Source organism: Macrobrachium nipponense, chromosome 36 (assembly GCF_015104395.2).
Source record: "Macrobrachium nipponense isolate FS-2020 chromosome 36, ASM1510439v2, whole genome shotgun sequence".
NCBI lineage: Eukaryota > Metazoa > Arthropoda > Malacostraca > Decapoda > Palaemonidae > Macrobrachium > Macrobrachium nipponense.
The window spans coordinates 59,662,972-59,684,013 of NC_087220.1; the positions used below are offsets into that span (position 1 = coordinate 59,662,972).

Genomic DNA, 21,042 nt, shown 5'->3' on the forward strand with positions numbered 1-21,042 from the left:
AACTTCAGAATTGTGGTTGAAAAAATTGAAATTCATACCCATGTCAACTAAATTCCTAATTAGCAGGACCAAGTAGCACCGAGTAGCATTCAACGAAAACAGACCCTCAGGCTTGTGTGACTAATATCTACAAAGTAGCAAAGTTGCAGCCCTAGTAGCAAATAAAAAATATGCAGCCTAAAACTAAGTAGCATTCAAGGGAACAAAGAGGACAGACCTCTGGCTTGTACGACTAATAACCAGTAAGTAGGAAAAGTAATCGAAAGGTTTCCTCTAATAGCATCCTTCTAAAAAAATTAAAAATAGAATAAAAAGCCCTAGTAGCAAAGAAAAAAATAAGGCCTAATAACCAACCTTAGTGGCAAAAAAAAAAAATAAAAAAAAATAAACAATAATTCCTAGACTAAGCAACATCACCCAGCATCTTTGAAAAAACATAAAGTAGCAGCCAGCCCACAGTAGCAAATAAAACAAGAAAGAAACCTAAATCTAATTCCTAGATCAAGTAGCATGACCTAGCATCCTCTAAATCTACCATTTGGTTAAACAAAAAGTAGCAGCCAGCCCCTAGTAGCAAATAAAAACAGAACGATGCCTAAATCTAATGCCTACATAGATCAAGTAGCATGACTCAGCATCCTCTAAAAGATGAAAAAAAAACAGATCTCAGAAGAAGAAGATGTGTTCACCTCTCTCTACAACGCAGCCTCCAGTGACAATGTCTAGAGTGGATTGGTACGGGGAGTCAGGACCAGGCAATACAACAGTTCGGCTGAGGCTGCTAGTACCTAAAAAATGATGGCGAGGGATGGTGAAATATGGTGCGAGTATGGGATGCTGTGGATGGAATGGTTGAAGGGAATATTTACGTACCTATCGAAAGTGTGAGGGACTCTTTAGCAGTGATGAGGATGAGTTACAGCCACATAAAGATGGGAATGTTAGTGTTAGCATCGTTGATGGTGAGGGATGGTGAAATATGGTGTTGTGATGATGGTGAAGGGGCTACGACCTATGGGGAGAGGGATTAGTGGTGAAGGGTTCTGATAGTGAAATGGCTGGAACCTAAAAAGTATGGGACTGTTGATGGTGGTGATGACAGAAATTAATGATGGTGAGGGGTAGTGAAATATGGTGTTGTGATGGTGAAGGGGCTACAACCTATATAGTGAGGGACTGTTAGCAGTGACGATGATGAGTTACAGCCACATAAAGATGGGAGTGTTAGTGAGGAATATAGTGAATATAGTGATGTGTTAATAATGGTGAGGGATAGTGAAATATGGTGTTGTATGGTGAAGGGGGGGGGGGCTAGAAGCAAAATAGTAAGGGACTGTTAGCAGTGATGACAACAGAGAGTTGTGATTGTTAAAAATTACAACCTGATAAAGATGGAGTTGTTAGCAGCTACAATAAAGGATTAACAAAGATAATGAGGTAATGGTGAGGAAAAAAACTGGTCCTACAATGAACTTTCAACTAAGCACCATTCAATCACCATACATTGAACAAGAAATATCCAGATTACTAGGATTGTGAAAGTGGATAATATAATGACCTTAAACACGAAGATGTGCAAAGCTTAATCTAAGGAGAGACTGTGACAATAAATAGTGAATAAGTTGAAAAAGATTATATAGAAAGCATGCACACAATCATTACACTTAAAAATATTAGCAAAAGTGCATATTTACAAAGGTACAAATAATTGTGTAATTAAAAAAGAGGACAAATAATTGTGTACCTAAAGTGAGTACTTATATATTGTTACATGTAATATAGGATAGTGTACATTATTTACACTATCAAAAATCTCAAGTAGAGGTATTTTAAATTAAAAATTATTTTTTTACGAGTTTTAAGAAAATACATTTTTCAAATCAAATGATTATTATATACCATACAACAGATTTAAACTTATATGTAAATAAATTTATACCCTCAGCGTAAAAAGATATATATCAAATAAATCACGGTTGATTTATGTAAACACAAACAAAATAAAATTACCCTGTGAAAAAATTTGTTACAACGAATTTTATTCCACAATAATCCCAATTTAAAAATTGCAATTTATTCTAAGCTTGTATATGAAAAAAAAAAAATTTAAAATTCTTTGTATGAAAAGAAAATATCATAGTCGATTTATTTAAACGCTAAAAAATATCCTATACAATTCAGATTTATTAGAATAAATTCTATTCCACAATAAACTCAAAACTAGACCCACAGTTTATTCCCAACAAACTGTATATCTGGAGGTGGGTTTTAACCTGATACTTCATATGGCATCATTATCCACCTAAAAGGTGACAGGAGGTTAGGCTTAAGACCCAAATATGTTAAATCTTCTCTCTCTCTCTCTCTCTCTCCTTCAATAGGCAGGTAAATATGGATTCCTTAACCCTAAGCCTCAGTCATCCATCTGTCTCAAGTTTCCTCCGGGTCTGGGCTACGTACGAACATAAGGTTTCCCCTACCATGAACCTTTGCTATTGATAATAGTGATATTTTGACTGTTGATATAGTGTGGGAAGCCTTTTTGCTTTCGTTATAACTTTATAAAGATGAAATGCATAGAAATATAATGAAAATTATATTGCGAGAGAAATAAATCTCAAAACATAAAAAACATAAAAAACAAAAGATTATTCAGCACGATTTAAAAAACCAACAATTAAGGACTTGGAATGTCAGCCATTTCTCAAAAAATAGTAAAAGAAACAAAAACAAAATAATAAAAGATTAGTTAGCAAGATTAAAAAAAAAAGAATGAAGGACTTGCAAGGTCAGCCATTTATCAAAAGATAACAAAACTAAAAAAACCCATAAAAGATTAGTTAGCAAAATCAAATAAAAACAAAACAAAAGACGTGCTAGAGAATATAAAAGATGAAGCACTTGGATTATCATAAATAATTTATAAAATAATCAAAGAAAAATAATTTAGAAGCTAACAGGTAAAAGAATAATAATAAGGTACATGTTATCATCTAAAAACCACGACCCCTACATGAGAATTGTTCCGCATATAAAAACCTCTAGAATACCATATGTATCACATATCTCTATAATACCCTATGAATTATGTATCTTATCTCTATATGTATCTCATCTCTATGTGTATCATGTATCTTTATCTCTGTATGTATTGTATCTCTAAGTATCATATCTCTATACGTATAATGTATCGTATCTCTAAGTATCATATCTCTATATGTATAATGTATCTTGTCTGACATATCATGTATCTTTCCCTATGTATGAACTACCTTATTTAGGTATCACATATCTTTATCTCTTCATGTATCGTATCTCTAAATGCATCATATATCTATGTATCATGTATCTTCATCTCTGTATGGATCATATCTCTAGGTATCATTATCATATCTCTATATGTATCATGCATCTTTATCTCTGTATGCATCATATCTCTAGGTATCAAATATCATATATCCATGTATCATGTACCTTATCTTGTGTATCATGTATTTTGTCCCTAAGTATCATGTATCTTATCTCATGCATCATGCACCATATCTTTATATGTATCACTAAAATGTATGTATCATTATATGTATCCCTATAAGTATCATCTATGTATCACTATACATGTCTGCCCTCACCTCTCTCGCAGACGTAGCCGGCGATGGTGATGCCGAGTCCCTGGTGGTCCTTGGTAACTTCCAACTCGATGTTCTCCATTTCGGGCAGGTCTTCCTCGCTGAAGGAGGAGGAGGTCCCGGGGGCGCCTCCCCCTTGGGCGGCGGCAGAGGGGACGACGATCGAGGTGTCCTCCAGGCCGTAGACCTGGCCTCCTCCGCCTCTACCTCCACCTCCACCTCCTCCTCCTCCTCCGCCTCCCCCTCCTCCACCGATCTGTTGCTGGGTCTGAAAAGAGAAAGAATCTTAAGATGACATTTCGAACAGATTAAATCTTTAAAACCTCACTGAATATAACCCACAAATTATTCCTCAAAGATAATGACATATAAACAAAAACAAATATAATCGTACTGTCTGGATTTTCATTCCTCAATGTGACCCATAACCTCTCAACCAAAGGTCAAACGCCATACGTCTGCCTTAGAGACATATCAAGTTTTAACACACACTATACTCGTACACAATCAAGTTTTAAAACACACCATACACTATCAAGCATCAAACCAGCACTATCCACAATCAAGTATTAAAATACATAAACAATTAGGTATCAAAACACAATCAACTTTTAAAATACACCGTAAACAATCAAGTATTAAAACACACACAAAAACCAATCAAACTTACACGCACACACACACACAGAATAAACAATGAAGTTTCAAATCACATTATAAACAATCAGGTTAGACACATACGTACTACAATCAATAAATTTTTAACACACAATAAACAATCAAGTTTTAAACACACAACAAACATTAGTTTCAACACATACAGTAAACAATCAAGCTTTAACGCTATAAGCAATTAAGTTTTGAGACACTATAAACAATCAAGTACCAAAAACACTCTGTAACAATCAAGTTTCAAAACACACTATAAACACTAACACATATCAAGTTTTATACCACTCAGACACTATAAATACCAGGGCTCTCTCTCTCTCTCTCTCTCTCTCTCTCTCTCTCTCCTCTCTCTCTCTCTCTCAATAATTTCGTAAAAAAAAAAATAAATAAATAAATTTTACATATATACATTTATTCACAAACACACGAACCAGTCATCACCTCGAATAACCAATCAGCCTCTAGAAACCAGTGAAACCCGTCAGTCCCCTAGAAACCAGTTAAACCAGTCAGTCCCCTAGAAACCAGTTAAACCAGTCAGTCCCCTAAAAACCAGTGGAAACCAGTCAGTCCCCCTAGAAACCAGTTAAAACCAGTCCAGGTCCCCTAAAACCAGTTGAAACCAGTCAGTCCCCTAAAAAACCAGTGGAAACCAGTCCAGTCCCCTAGGAAACCCATTTAACCAGTCAGTCCCCTAGGAAACCATTAAAACCAGTCGCCCCCTAGAAACCCGTCAGTCCCCTAGAAACCAGTAAAAAACCACCTCCACCCTAGAAAACCGTTAAACCCAGTCATCCCCTAGCCTCCAGGCCCCCTAGAAAGTCCAGTCCCCTAGAACAAGTTTCAGTCCCCTATAAACCAGTTAAACCAGTCCCCTAAAACCAGTGAACCAGTCGTCCCCTAAAACCAGTGAAACCAGTCAGGCCCCTAGAACCAGTTAAACCAGTCATCCCCTAGACACCATGGAAACCAGTCAGTCCCCTAAAAACCAGTGAACCAGTCAGTCCCCTAGAAACCAGTTAAACCAGTCAGTCCCCTAGGAACCAGTTAAACCAGTCAGCCCCCTAGAAACCCGTCAGTCCCCTAGAAACCAGTTAAACCAGTCAGTCCCCTAGAAACCAGTTAAAACAGTCAGTCCCCCCTAGGAACAGTTAAACCAGTCAGCCCCTAGAAACCAGTCAGTCCCCTAGAAACCAGTTAAACCAGTCAGTCCCCTAGAAACCAGTTAAACCAGTCAGCCCCTAGAAACCAGTCAGTCCCCTAGAAACCAGTTAAACCAGTCAGTCCCCTAGAAACCAGGTAACCAGTCATTCCCCTAGAAACCAGTTAAACCAGTCAGACCCCTTGAGTTAGTAGTGCCCTGGGAACCAATCAAGCCAATCTCCTCACCTGTGGCACAGGGTAGTGAAGGTGGGCCTCTGTGGTTACAGTGCCAATCTGTACCACTCCAGCCCCAAGGCCGCTCTCCTGCAAGGCGGACAATTCATTAGAACACAAACATGAACGAACCAAAGGCACAAAATTGGGGGGAGAAAAGAGACCGGTTAATAAAATCACACTAATGACACTCATTACATAACGTCGTTACACAGTTATTACTTCGTTTGTGTACCCGAGACAATGACCAACTATTAAAGGCAATTACACTGATGACACAAAGACAGAGATTCGATTAGGGCAGATTTACATCCGCTGTCATTGGTCAGTACACCTTTTACCAATGCTATTGATAATTGTCGACGACGGTGGCTCGTTCTGTACAACAATGAGGAACGTTTTTGGCAGAGTCGTGCCCTTGACAATCAAGTGACACACAGACCTTGTGTGTATGTAACCTGAACTACAACCATTTCACAACACTCGACGATTGTTGTTCAACGTTTTTACAAGTGTTTGCCACAATTCTATACTTAAAAGGATACAATTTCAAAGGTTATAAAAGATTTATACAAGTGTTTTTACAAACGTTGTAAATATTTTTACAAATGTTTTCTGTAGAGAAAATGTTTATATAATTTATTACATTATGGGAAAACATTTCCCAAAGATTATAGCTTCCAAATGTAACTTTGTTATTTCTTCACAAAGACATAAGACAGAATTTATCAAAACCAACCAACTTGCATTTACGAAGGGGATAAAGTTTCAAAAGACATCAACACTCAAATGTTTCGAACAGACTAAGAAACAAACGTTCTCGACCACAAACAACACAAACCAACTTCGATCTGAATTTCTGAACAATAAAATTCGTAACAAAAAGATGTTAATTTATCATTGGTATTTTTTTTATTGCAAAATTTAAAAAAAAAAGTAATTCAATTTCCTCGTTAACTTTAGTTTGGAATTTTTTAATAGAAAATCTATAAATAATATAAAATAAATAAAAGAAATAGTATTAAATTTCCTCATCTTCAGGTGCTTTTAAATAAATGAGATAAACACTTAGATGGTTGTGTTACAGAACTGTGTAAGTTGTAAGTGAATGAATGTATACATGATGTATGTATGAAAATATAATACTGTATGTATACGTGAGTGTTTTTATGCACAGTCACGAAATTTTATGTATGTAAGTATATGTAAAAAAAAATTTATGTGTACATATGTGTATGTGTCTGTACGTGTAAATCCTACGTATCCTACTATCCATTCAGATCCTGCGAAATGAAGGATATGCCTCCCCAAGATCAAAGGACATCTTTGATGAAGGATACTGGGAAAAGTGAAAAGAACACCATCCATTTATTTTATTTCTCTCATTTATTCTTTCTATATCTTCTTCTATCTCCTTCTTCGTAGTTCCTGAAAGAGAGGGATTTATGGGGGGTATCCTACATGTATCCAGGCATCCCTGAACCTTATAACCTTTCTATTTTTAAAAGGCGAGTCTACAGCTTAACTTATCCTGATGCTTCGTGTTCAATAAGGCTATTAGGATTCCACTCCCGTCGGCCTCTACAAAGCCTGCTGTATACTTTGTTTACAATGATTACTCATTCATTATACATCATACACATTCATCATACTCTTGACATTAATTCGCATTTCTTTGCTGAATGTATAATGAGACTTATTATTATACATCATTTTGTCACATGCTTTCACCATATACTTGACATTTCACATTTCTATACTAAATGTATAATGAGACATTCATTATACAGTTTTTGTCATATGCATTCATCATATACTTCGCATTTCTCTAAAAATGTATAATGAGAATTATTTATTCATTATACATCATTGTATCACAGACATTCATCACATACGACATTAATTCACATTCCTTTAAAACATTTATAATATACTTAATCATTATTCATCACTGTATTACACACATTCATCATACACTAGACATGAAATTCACATTAATTAACAAAAGCAATCTATTTCATCTGGTTTATTCAGTAAATGTAACGCCAGATTCCTACCACAGTCAATCACTAAATATTCCTTTATAATATATATTCATTCCTCTAATAAGAAGACTAATCTTGTACAATTACTTTATATTGAAAATATATATTACAAATCTCTCTCTCTCTCTCTCTCTCTCTCTCTCTCTCTCTCTCCTGAAATTCTAAGCCAAGGGTCTATAAAGACGTTATCATCAATTATATAAGAGAAATTATGAGGTAAACAGAGAGAGAGAGAGAGAGAGAGAGAGAGAGAGAGAGAGAGAGAGAGAGAGAGAGAGAGAGAGAGAATAAATATAATTTAGAACTAAACGGACAATCATAAATATTAAACACCAGAAGACATGCTGGGAGAAGAGAGAGAGAGAGAGAGAGAATCAATTTTAAACTGTGCACACAACCACAACTGTCAACATGATAATGCATGCTATCACAAAGTCTACAGATTACAAAAAATAAATAAATAAAAACTACTGCACAACACATATAAACAAAAACATTTCCACAAATCACAAACAGGTGACAAAACTACAACACACAAAAGAACCTCCTCTTATGACGTATTAGAGAGAAGAAAAAAAAAAATACCACAGGTGTCTCAAGTCAGTCAAGATAGAGAAAAACTACTTAAGTTTGTCTAGAACAGTTTTAAATTTGAAAGTTTATAAAATATAAAAAAACTTTGTATTCAGTCGCTGATTCCCCAAAGCATTACAGGTTTTTCCTTTACTATGAAATATCTTTGGCCCGGGGAGGGAGAGGGGGGAGACCATATTTCAAAAACACCCCCCCACCCCCCCAAAAAAAAAAAAAAAAAAAAAAAAAAAAAAAAAAACTATTCACCGATTCTCCAAAGCACTACAGAGGTTTTTTCTTTAATATGAAATACGCATGGGCCCAGGGGGGTGATATTTCAACCTCCCACCGCGAAGAGAAAAAAAGGAAAAAAAGAAACTTAGGCAGGAACTTCAGACGGTATAAATATGACATCATGATAAATTCACCAACATTGTTCCCGAGGGGGTTCTACGGCATAAATCAATCACTCAGTCTTTCTATATACCCGTCTATCCGTTTTTCTGTCCGTCTATTTCTATTTATATATTTATTTATCTATCTATTTATTTATTTATAATTTATCAATTCCGTCGTACCCACAAAACACAAACATCGACCATCGAATAATCTAACAACCATAAACATTCAATGGCAACAACAACAAACAAACAAGCAAACAAAAATACGTTCTCTATCACATTTTTTTTTTTCAGGCAAAACTGCCATCGAGAAATGAGCTAAGGGACGTTTGCCCCCCTTTCGATTCAATTGCGATTCGACCACCGTGACTTGGGAGTGATTGGCGAATTACTGGATGGGGGGGGGGGGGGGCGGGGGGGGGAACGTTTAAAAAACTTCGATTCTGATTGGAGCAGGAGGACCTTACAGACCTTACATCTTGTTCTGGGTTGCCCCAGGTCCCTCAGTGTGAGGCACCTCTAAAGTCTACCAGAGAGTTGCTAGTACATCTTCCGGATATTTTTGCATCTTCCAATCTTGGATGGTCTGGGATGCAGTTTAGATATTTGTCGAGCTTATTCTTAAACACATCTACGCTCACTCCTGATATATTCCTCAGATGAGCTGGCAACGCATTGAATAGACGCTGCATTATCGATGCTGGTGCGTAGTGGATTAATGTCCTGTGTGCTTTCCTTATTTTTCCTGGTATATTTTTGGGCACTATTAATCTACCTCTGCTTGCTCTTTCTGATATTTTTAGTTTCCATGATATTTTCTGCTATTCCTTCTATCTGTTTCCATGCCTGAATTATCATGTAGCGTTCTCTTCTCCTTTCCCAGACTATATAATTTTAAGAAATTAATTGTAGTCTTTCCCAGTAGTCTAGGTCCTTAACTTCTTCTATTCTAGCTGTAAAGGACCTTTGTACACTCTCTATTTGTGCAATATCCTTTTGATAGTGTGGGTACCATATCATATTGCAATATTCAAGTGGAATACGAACATATGTTTTATAATTCAAAGCTAATCATGTGTTTCAGATCTTGTGAAGTCCCCGTAACAACATTCCCATCCCTTTTTGCTTTACATTTTGCCAACAGAGTTGCTATTTGATCATTGCATAACATGTTCCTATTCATCATCACACCAAGGTCTTTAACTGCTTCCTTATTTGTGATGGTCTCATTATTAGGTCCCTTTATATGCATATAGCTTTCTTTCTCTGTCTCCATAATTTATTGATTCAAATTTATCAGAGTTAAATACCATCCTAATTTACCTCTGCCCAATCATATACTTTGTTAAGGTCTCTTTGTAGAGCGTTTCCTATCTTCATCACAAGTAATTTCTCTACTTATTCTTGTGTCATCTGCGAAACTACTCACTACGGAAACCTCCTTAACATTATTGTCTATGTCTTCAATCATAATAACAAACAGTATTGCAGCTACATCCGTACCTTGCGGCACACCGGATATTACCTTGGCTTCATCCGATTTATCGTCGTTTTGCAATAAAACTATCTTGTTTTATGTTGTGTAAAAATTCTTTTAACCATCTTCCTACTTTATCCAACGATATTGTGTTTTCTAATTTTCTTCGCTAATTATATTATGGTCTACTTTATCAAAAGCTTTTGCAAAGTCTAAATAAACACATCTGTTTCATTTCCGCTTTTCATATTTTTGAATATGTTTTCACGGTGGACTAACAGTTGGGTTTGTGTACTTTTTTCCGGGTACGAAACCATGTTGTCCTTTATTAAACAAATTATTTTTTATTAAATGTTTCATAATATTTTTCTTCATTACCCGTTTCATACACTTTCATTATATGTGATGTGTTAGACTCACAGGCCTATAATTACTTGCCTCTAGTCTTGATCCACTTTTGAAAGTAGGGGTAATATACGCTAATTTGTGCTCATCATATATCTTGCCTGTATCTTACACTTTGTCTTAATAATATTGCAAGTGGCTTTGCGATAGAATGAACTACTTTCTTTAACAAAATAGCAGGAATTCCATCAGGCCCTGCAGCAGCTCCATTTTTAATTTCATTAATAGCCTGCACAATATCAGCTTCATTAATATCTATGTCAGCTAAATATTCACTATTTTCTTTTTCATCCCTTACTCTATATCATTATCTTCTTATCTATTCTATTTCTAGGGTGAATTCTCTCTTATATCGTTCTGCCAGTATGTTGCAAAATTTCCTTTTTTTCATTCGTTAATCTCCCTTCAATTCTCAGAGGGCCTATTTCTATTCTTCTTTTATTCATCTTATTCGCATATGAGTATCAATAGTTTGGGGTTTGCTTGATATTTAATAGGGTTTTTTCTTCCAAGTCCCGTTTTTCATTTTCTTTTGATTGTATAATCTTTTGTTCTGCATTTTCTATCTTACTTTTTTAGTTCTATAACTTTCCATGCATTTTTTTCTTTTGCAAGACCTTTTTTCCACTTTCTGATTTTCTGGAACAAGATTCTTCTGTCTCTTGGTATGCATGAATGATGTTTACTTTTCTTCTTCGGTATATATTTTTCCACTATTATCTCCAATATTTTATATAATATCTCCGTATTTACCCTTATGTCATCAACTTACGAAAATGTTATCCCAATCTTTGTTTAATTCTTCATTAATTTCTGACCATTTTATTTTTATTTTTACTGTAGAAGTTGTATTTTCCATATCCCCTTCCCACTTTTTCATTTCTTGCTTATCTCTATTTTCACTTGCTTTGGAATGAACTGTTAATTCTATGACATTATGGTCTGAAATACTCGCATTATAAACTATTATTTCTTTAACATAATTCATCTCGTTCACAAATACTAGGTCTAAAGTATTTTCCTTTCTTGTTGGCAGGTGATTTATTTGTTGAATGTGTATTCTAGTAGCATATCTAATAGCTTTTCAAAATTGCCTCTTATCTTCTGCACTACTATTACGCTCTATTTTTTATATGTATAAGTACAACCACAATCTCCTATTCGTTCTTTCCATTCTACGAAAGGAAAGTTGAAGTCACCAGATAGGAGAATAGTCCAGTCCTTGTGATTTCTACATATATCATCCAATTTTTCAATTATTAAGTCAAACTCTTTAGTATTAGGAGGTCTATATATACTATGTTCATCAATTTTTCAGATTCAAATTCTACCGCTATTAGTTCACATTCTGAGGTGCTAAAATTGAGATAAATTATAGAATATATATATATATATATATATTTTTTTGTTTTTTTTTTTTTAAATTATTTTCGTGTATATATATATATATATATATATATAATATATATATATATATATATATATATATATAATACACAATCATGTCACAATAGAAATATGCACAAACATATACCAACACAATTACAGAAACATTAAAATAAAACCATTCCAAACACACTGCCATGCGTAAATATACACATAAAAATAAAAATGCCCTAATATTCACAAGCATAGATAAACAAAAATAAGAGGAAAACATTTAAAACACTCACTAGCATACAAAAATATACACAAAATCTATAAAAATATAAAACATTTCCAATATTCACCAGCATAAATAAAAATACACAAATATACATTCCCAACACCATCACGAAACGATGAACAATTCATTGAAAGTCAACTTAAGAGAAAATAAAGAAAATAAAGCATATATAAATAAACAGCCGCAGAGAGAGAGAGAGAGAGAGAGAGAGAGAGAGAGAGAGAGAGAGAGAGAGAGAGAGCATGCATGCATAGCTACCTTACCTCATACACAATTAGCAGTACTATGAGAGAGAGAGAGAGAGAGAGAGGAGAGAGAGAGAGAGAGAGAGAGAGAGAGCGCGCATGCATGCATAGCTACCTTACTTCATACACAATTAGCAGTACTATAGAGAGAGAGAGAGAGAGAGAGAGAGAGAGAGAGCGCATGCATGCATAGCTACCTTACTTCATACACAATTAGCAGTGCTAGAGAGAGAGAGAGAGAGAGAGAGAGAGAGAGAGAGAGAGAGAGAGAGAGAGAGAGAGAGTATCCTTCCATCCTCTATAATCAAATGGCAAACTACATAAAGCGTACACAAAAGCACAACAGAGAGAGAGAGAGAGAGAGAGAGAGAGAGAGAGAGAGAGAGAGAGAGAGAGAGAGAGAGCCACACAACTTCCAAAGCTGTCATTCCACAATAAATACAACAACAACAATACAATGTACGCTTACACAAAAAACACACAACAATAAAGACACCGTATATACATCTAGTTGCATTTAGCAACGCCACAAAAAAATCTAAAAAAACAAAAAAAAAAAAAAACACGAAGTTTGGGTTTATAAATGTTTTAAAATTAACTTAAATATAAGTTCTTTTTATGGTTAAGAAAAATTAGCGTTGGTTTTTTTCGAATTAAACTAAATAATTATATGTATTTTTTTATGTAATTTAAAAAAATAAAAGAGGACTCTAATGTAATCCGTAAATATAATCAATTATTTTTAGTAACAAAATTATAAACATTTAATTCAGATATAATTCATGCAGCCTGAATTTAAAAAAGCAAAATAAAACTGTTATTAAAATTGCGTGGTTGTAATTATAAAATTATAATGACAACAATATAAAATAATTACATAATAGTAATTATAAATATAACAGTGAATATAACACAAAACGACTCTGTATTAATATCAAAATCAATTCCGGCGAAAGTCATATAATCCAATTCCCATAGTGAGAATTGTCATATGTAATCGTTAATTTAATAATTAATAATAATAATTTGGATTCGCCTCTTCTTAATATTCCATTACGACATAATTAATACGCACAGGAAGTAACAGAAAGCGCCAGGCCCCCGTCTTCGCTTCTGTAACTCATTAAAAATAATTTAAAAAAAAAATGGAAATGTTCCAGCCACTGTTTGATCTTCTCTCTTTCTCAAAGGCGAAGATTTGGGTCTTAATTAGTAGATCCTTCGATTATGCAAATGAGGAGAGCCGCATCCGTTGTAATGTTTGTCGCATCCTGCATCTCCAGGGTTAAGAGTGTCTCTATTTTTGGGGGTTTTTGGATTGTATCGTTAATTTCCAGCATTCCAAGGTCTTTGCCTGGTATCATTAATATTCCAGTATTACAGGGCCTTTGGCTGGTTTCATTAATCTTCAAGCAGTCTGAGGTCTATGGCTGGTATCATCAGCCTTCCAGCATTCAAGGGTCTTTGGCTGGTATATCAATCTTCCAGCACTCCTGGGTCTTTGGCCGCTATAATTAATCTTCCAGCACTCCTGGGTCTTTGGCTGGTATAATTAATCTTCCAGCACTCCTGGGTCTTTGGCTGGTACCATCAATCTTCCAGCACTTTGAGGTCCTTGGCTGGTACCATCAATCTTCCAGCATTTCAGGGCCTTTGGCTGGTATCATTGATCTTCCAGTACTCCAGGTTCTTTGGCTGGTACCATCAACCTTCCAGAACTTTGAGGTCTTTGGCTGGTACCATCAACCTTCCAGCACTTTGAGGTCTTTGCCTGGTACCATCAACCTTCCAGCACTTTGAGGTCTTTGGCTGGTACCATCAACCTTCCAGCATTTCAGTGTCTTTGGCTGGTATCATTAATCTTCCAGTACTCCAGGTTCTTTGGCTGGTACCATCAACCTTCCAGCACTTTGAGGTCTTTGGCTGGTACCATCAACCTTCCAGCATTTCAGTGTCTTTGGCTGGTATCATTAATCTTCCAACATTTCAGGGTCTTTGGCTGGTATCATTTCAGCACTCCAGGTTCTTTGGCTGATACCATCATTCCAGAACTTTGAGGTCTTTGGCTGCTACCATCAACTTTCCAGCACTTTGAGGTCTTTAGCTGGTACCATTAAACTTCCAGTGCTTTGAGGTCTTTGGCTGGTACCATCAACCTTCCAGCACTTTGAGGTCTTTGGCTGGTACCATCAACATTACAGCATTCCAGGGTCTTAGCCTGCTGCCACTTTCCCACCTGCATTCTGTGGTTCGTGTCTTTTGACTTCCTCAGTTCCAGTCACTGACTGACATCTCCCTCTCCTCCTACTCCAGAGGAAATTCCATGATTCCTGCCACCTCCAAATCCTCTTCACTCCATTCCCTGTCACACTGCAGACCTGAACTCCAATTTCCTAGATCCTGTACACGCAGTCCTCCTCCTCCTCCTCCTCCTCCTCCTCCTCCTCCTCCTCCTCCTCCTCCTCCACTTTTCCATCCAACCCTCAGGATGGAAGGAGGGGAATAGGGGGAAGGAGGTCCTTAACCCCTCCTTCCAGGACGCTACCACCTCGATCTCAATTAAAAAGTTCATTTCTGCGCGTTGGCGCCAACTCATGCATTATAACCGGGTTTCTTGTTAACTTAAAGTTGAAATTCCGCTTCAAGATTTTATTTTTTTTTTTTTTTCGTTTTTTTTTAATGGTCGTTACTTGCTTGAATAAAAATACTCCCTCCTTTTTTATGAGGGCCAGGAGGGACGGGGTGTTGGGGAGGGAAGGGGGAGGGGGACGCAATTTAGGTGAAGGTTTAATCGCTTGGGGTTTTGGGACTGTTCAGTCGGCTAAAATCTTTTATTTTAATTTCAAAAAATGCTTAATTGATACCATTACCAGCAAAAGTCACTGGTTGTGAATTTGATGACTAATATAAAATACTTATTTCCATTATCAGCAAATGTCAGGTGGTTCTGAATTTGACGAACAATATAAAATACTTTATTTCCTTGTCAGCAAACGACAAGTGGTTCTGAATTTGACGAATATAAAATACTCAATATAAAATACTTAATTCCATTATCAGCAAACGTCAAGTGGTTCTGAATTTGACGATTAATATAACATACTTAATTTCATTACCAGCAAACGTCAAGTGGTCCTGAATTTGACGAATAATATAAAATATAATTAAGCATTCATTATTAGCAAACGACAAGTGGTCCTGAATTTGACGAATAACATACAGCATCTAAAACAACCAATCAACCATAAACACAATCACCACTGCCTTCACTATCAATAACAGTCTCTCTATGATAAAAAGGACAATTGAGAATATAATACACAGCGGTCTCATTATCGGCGAGAGATCAGACGCATCGAAAGTTACCTCCAATAAACACAAAGCATTTACGTAGAGGTATATAAACAGTCTTAGGCATTAGGCTGGGTGATGCTGTTAGAAGGGGGGAGGGGGGAGGGGGAGGGAGGGAGAAGTGAGAGTAGATTTAGGGAGAGGAGGAAAGTGAGAGGGAGAGAGGATTGGGGGAAAGCGGTAGAGGAGGAGGAGGAGGAGGAGGGAGAGTGAGAGTAGATTAGGGGGGAGGAGGAGGAGGAAAGTGAGGAGGGTGAGGGACAGAGGATTAGGAGAGAGCGGGAGGAGGAGGAGGGGAAGGGCAAGGGGGAGGGGAGGAATGAGAGTAGTAAAAAATTCAAGGGGACCGAGGAGGGGGAGGAGAAGAAAAGTGGAAGAGAGGGAGAGAATAGGGGGAGAGAGGAAAGGAGGGGGAGGGGGAGGGGGGGGGGACGAGGAAAGGAGGGGGAAAGGGGAAAGCGGAGGGAGAGAAATAGGAAGAAGTGAGGAGAGCAGATTAGGGTGAGAGGAGGAGAGGAGGAGGAGGAGAGAACGAGGAGGAGAAGAAAGCGAGAGGAGAGAGGATTAGGAGAAAGCAGCAGAGGGGAGGAGAGAGAGAGAGAGAGAGAGAGAGAGAGAGAGAGAGAGAGAGAGTCTATCATGCAGGTAATCGGGGTCATTTGCTTGTTTGCTGATAATGAATTCCATTTCACGGATATTGCGGAAGGGGAGGAGGCTTAAGCCCGGACCAAAAACGATTGATTGATTCGAATTAATCATGGGAATTCCGGAATTTCTGACGGCTGGGGTCGAGACGTGTTCTTTTGATTCGTGTATGCTTTTCCCGGGGGAGGAGGGGTAATGCGGGGGGGGGGGGGGGGGGGGGGGTTCCACTCAGTGCCTCCAATAAGGCCTGCTGGTCTTTTTTTTTCCACGCACCAGAGGGAAAATGATGCAGTGAACTCTTGGTAGCTTTTTTTTTTTTTTTTTTGTTAAAAAAAAACTAATTCTCCTATTTTTGGAGGTTACGAGGGGTGGGGTGGGTAGGGAGGGACGCTGGGTATGGACCCCCCCCCAAAAAAGGCCTGCTGGTCTTTCCAGCACCAGTGGGAAAAACATGAAGTGAATTCTTAGTAGTTTTTTTTCTTATGTTTTTTAAATAATTTTGTTTAGCTGATTTTTTGTTTAAACTAATTCTTATTTTTCTGGGGGTTGCTACGGATGGGGGTGGGGCGAGTAGGGAACCCCCACAAAAGCCTTCTGGTCCTCCTTAGCACCAGGGGATATTCTTGGTAGCTTTTTTTAAGCCTTTTGAAAAATTTTGTTTATTTGATTCTTTAAAAACTTACTCTCCTTTTTAAGTCCTGCTAGTCCTTCCTATCACCATGGGAAAATATGCGGTGAAATCTTTATCAGTTTTATTATTTTGTTTTACCACAATATTTGTTTATTTGGCTTTTTTTTTTTTACTAATTCCCCTTTTTAGGGGGTCGGCGACCCCCCAGTAAGTTCTGCTAGTACTTCCAACACCAAGAGAAAAGATACAGTGAATTCTTTGCACTTTTTTTCATTTATTTGTTTTTCTTGCTAACTGTCTTTGATTGAAGACTGAAACCTATGTCTCTCAACTGAAATGAATTAGATGCGTCAATTTTATTGTACTTCTTCACATTTTTCATAATTCCTCAATTCTATAGCGTGGGAGAGAGGCCCGTCTTACCTATTTTAAATCACCATAAAGTATACACACAAACACTCACAATCATCTCAAACGTCACAAACAAATAGTGACATGTCTTGTAGTATAATATTGGACATGTCTCTAAACAAAGTGACATGTCTGAATATAGGATGAATTCAACATGTCTTCACTGATGTGATGAGAACTATAACCAGTCTTAATTAATAACACGTAGTATCTAGCAGTTCCATTTGATAACAAGAATATATTGACATCAAAAGATAAAACTTAATACTATTTTATAAACTTAAAATACATTCATAAAACTAGATACATTTTATAAACTCAGACAAAACATACGACATTTTGATAGCAATTGCAAGGTGCTATAAAAAGATCATGTTTAATAATATTTCATAAATATAAAATACATTAATCCATATATGGAGAGAATTTTTTTTTTTTTTAGAGAGAACACTCGACATTTTAAAAGACAAAACGTGTCGTGAGACAATCCAAAGTCATCAAACAAACACACAAACGTAACATACACAAACGAGGAAGCCTACGACCTCTGTCAATGAAGTTACTGTATTTCCTCCCCAGAACTTCTGAAGGGGAAGCATACAACAACATTAATTTAATGAACTTCTCTCGGTTAGATGTCTTGGGGGAGGGGGTGTTGGGCAATACCCGGACCAAAGTTACACAGTTATTGTTGTTGGTATTGACGGGGCAAATGACCTGAGGTCGTATACATCCCCAGAGGTACGTGACAAGTTTGACAGTACTTGGGAGAGCAAGGAATTTCATTTGTAGATATTATCTTTAAACACAATTGACAATAAGTAAACATATTACATATATTATATAACATATATTATTATATATATATATATATATATATATTATATATATATAATATATATATATATATATATATATATATATATATATATATATATATATATATATATTAATAAAAAAGGACCGATGGTATCTAGTAGAAATTTTCATTCATAAAAAAGGTTACAAGCATTCAAGGACTTTCTTCCCTCATCGTCTGGTAGCCGCTTTCTACGGCTACCAGAGGATGAGGGCAGAAAGTCCTTTGAATGCTTGTAACATTTTTTCAATAAAACCCTCCGTCAGATACCATCCTATTTAGATGAAGTCCTGTTATGAATGATATATTAATGCACAGAATAATTGTGCTAGCGATACAGTTTAATACATATGTATATACATATAAATTTTTCCCTTACATAACACTAACAGTATAACACAGCATTACCCTGGAAATAAGTCATTTCACATAACAGCAAGTAATTAACTCCAACGCTTTAAACGTTACGAAATTAAAAAGAAAATACTTATAAAAGTTTCACCAGACAATCCCATAATACCTGAGATTAAATCCTCTTCACAGAATACCTTCTTAAGCTTTGTATTTTGTAATCTATTCATAAAACTTCGTTTAAGTTGTCTTCTTTCCTTCTAAATTTCCCAGTAGGCTCAACCTGTTCGTCCAAGGGACATAGGCCTAGCCTCGTCTAATTATATAGGCCTTCGCTGGGCAAAAATAAATAAATAAACCTTTACAATAAAGAGTAAAAACATTGTCAAATGAGAATGTGAGCGAGTTATATATTGTCAAGGATATTGCCTTTTACTTCAAAAGATTTTCTTAAAACCTGAGAGAGAGAGAGAGAGAGAGAGAGAGAGAGAGGTAAATTGTCCATGTTGTTGGCCCTAGACATGAAATTAAACGTGTCCAACATTGCGGCTGACCTGACAATACTGGTTCGAGCAGCAAAAGTGGTTTTCTTGAGAGAGAGAGAGAGAGAGAGAGAGAGAGAGAGAGAGAGAGAGAGAGAGAATGAAATCGGGGTGTTTTCCTTACTTTTAGATGGTCTAAAAGTTAATACCTTTGAAAATAACTAATAAACGTTGACAATTGGCAAATGATAGTCAGAAATCCAAGCGCTTTCGTCTTTACTAAGACATTGTCAAGGAGTTAATGAAATACAATTGGAGAGAAACGTCTCAGGTACAACACAAGATCAAGAATGCCAGATGGTTAATTGTCAAAAGGGTAAAAATTAAAAGAGATAATCCAGGATTATCGGATGTCACACGGTCACAAACCTAAACAGATTTGACCCTAATCGAAATTACAAAGTATATTTACAGTCCAAAACATGTAAAAACTGAATATATTAATTTTGTTGCTTATATTTATCTACAACTTTTTTCATTATGAAAGCATCAAGTTTAAATAAACCAAGACTTAAATTTAGAACATTTCAATTATTTGCCTTGATGAAGCAAGATTCAATGATAATCCTTTTAACTGTGTCATTAAATGGGATTTAAAGGCTCTTGCTTGACTCCAGTTAATAGGAGATCTAAATCTCTCATGTACGAAAATAATGCATTCGATATTTGCCCAGTTCTCACACAATATTGATGCTGTTGAAGACGTTGTGAAAGAGATTTACGGTTTTGTCGTAATAGAACTTTATCACAACTTTTGCAAGGAAATTCATATATGCAGCCTGGAAGATCTTTAGGGAGAATTTTTGATTACTAAAAACTCCTTGACATTAATATTACTGAAACAACATTTATGTTAAAAGCTTTAAAATTCTAGGAATACCTAAAAAACCTTTCATCATAAGGTAATTTTATGAATGTACTTACTTACAAATTCAAGTTTGTCATTCGTTGCATAAAATGTTTTTCTAGCTCTTTTCCATGCCACATCTACAAAAGTCCTTGGGATATTTAAGTTTTCAATGCAATATCATAAATAGTTTTAATTTCAGCGTCAATAAACTGCGGGCTACAGACACGTAAAGCCCTTAGGAACATCCCAGAAAAAACAGAGAATTTAACATTTTGATGGTGATTGGAGTAGTAATGAACAAAAGAGGCAATATTAGTTTGATTTTCGAAAGACTGAAAAGGTGAAATTCTATCATTTCTATGGACAGTTACTCAAGAAAATTCAAATTACAATTTCTTCTTCCTCTACAGTAAATTTTAAAGAACGGGACTAAATTATTGAGATTATTAAGGAATTCCTGAGATTTTTCGTTTGAACTGGCCAAAGTACAAAAAAAAAATATCATCCACATATCTAAACCAAATAAACTTTTTTTATTTTTGGGGCAAAATTCTTGGTTAAGAGTTTTTGTTTCGAACAAAAATTCCTATGTAAATATTGGCTAAGGACAGGAGATAGGGATTCCCTTACCCATAGCCATGCCAAACTTTTTTTAAAAAAAAAAAAAAAAAATTTCCCCATACAAAAAAAAAAATTTTCCCCTAATAAAAAAAAAAAGTTGAGAAAATATAAGCAACAAAATTAATATATTCAGTTTTTACATGTTTTGGACTGTAAAGATACTTTGTAATTTGGGTTAAGGTCAAATCTGTTTAGGTTTGTGACCGTGTGATATCCGATAATCCTGGATTATCTCTTTTAATTTTTACCCTTTTGACAATTAACCATATGGTATTCTTGATCTTGTTGTGTTTT

General features: G+C 35.9%; 1 protein-coding gene across 1 annotated transcript in view; it reads right to left on the minus strand.

The window, feature by feature from the left end:
- The window catches only part of LOC135203464 (multiple PDZ domain protein-like), a 658,890-nt gene that overhangs the window by 382,346 nt on the left and 255,502 nt on the right, over window positions 1–21,042 (minus strand). Inside the window, 2 exon segments of the mRNA XM_064233189.1 lie at window positions 3,630–3,894; window positions 5,688–5,765. Coding sequence (XP_064089259.1) covers window positions 3,630–3,894; window positions 5,688–5,765 — 343 coding nt within the window.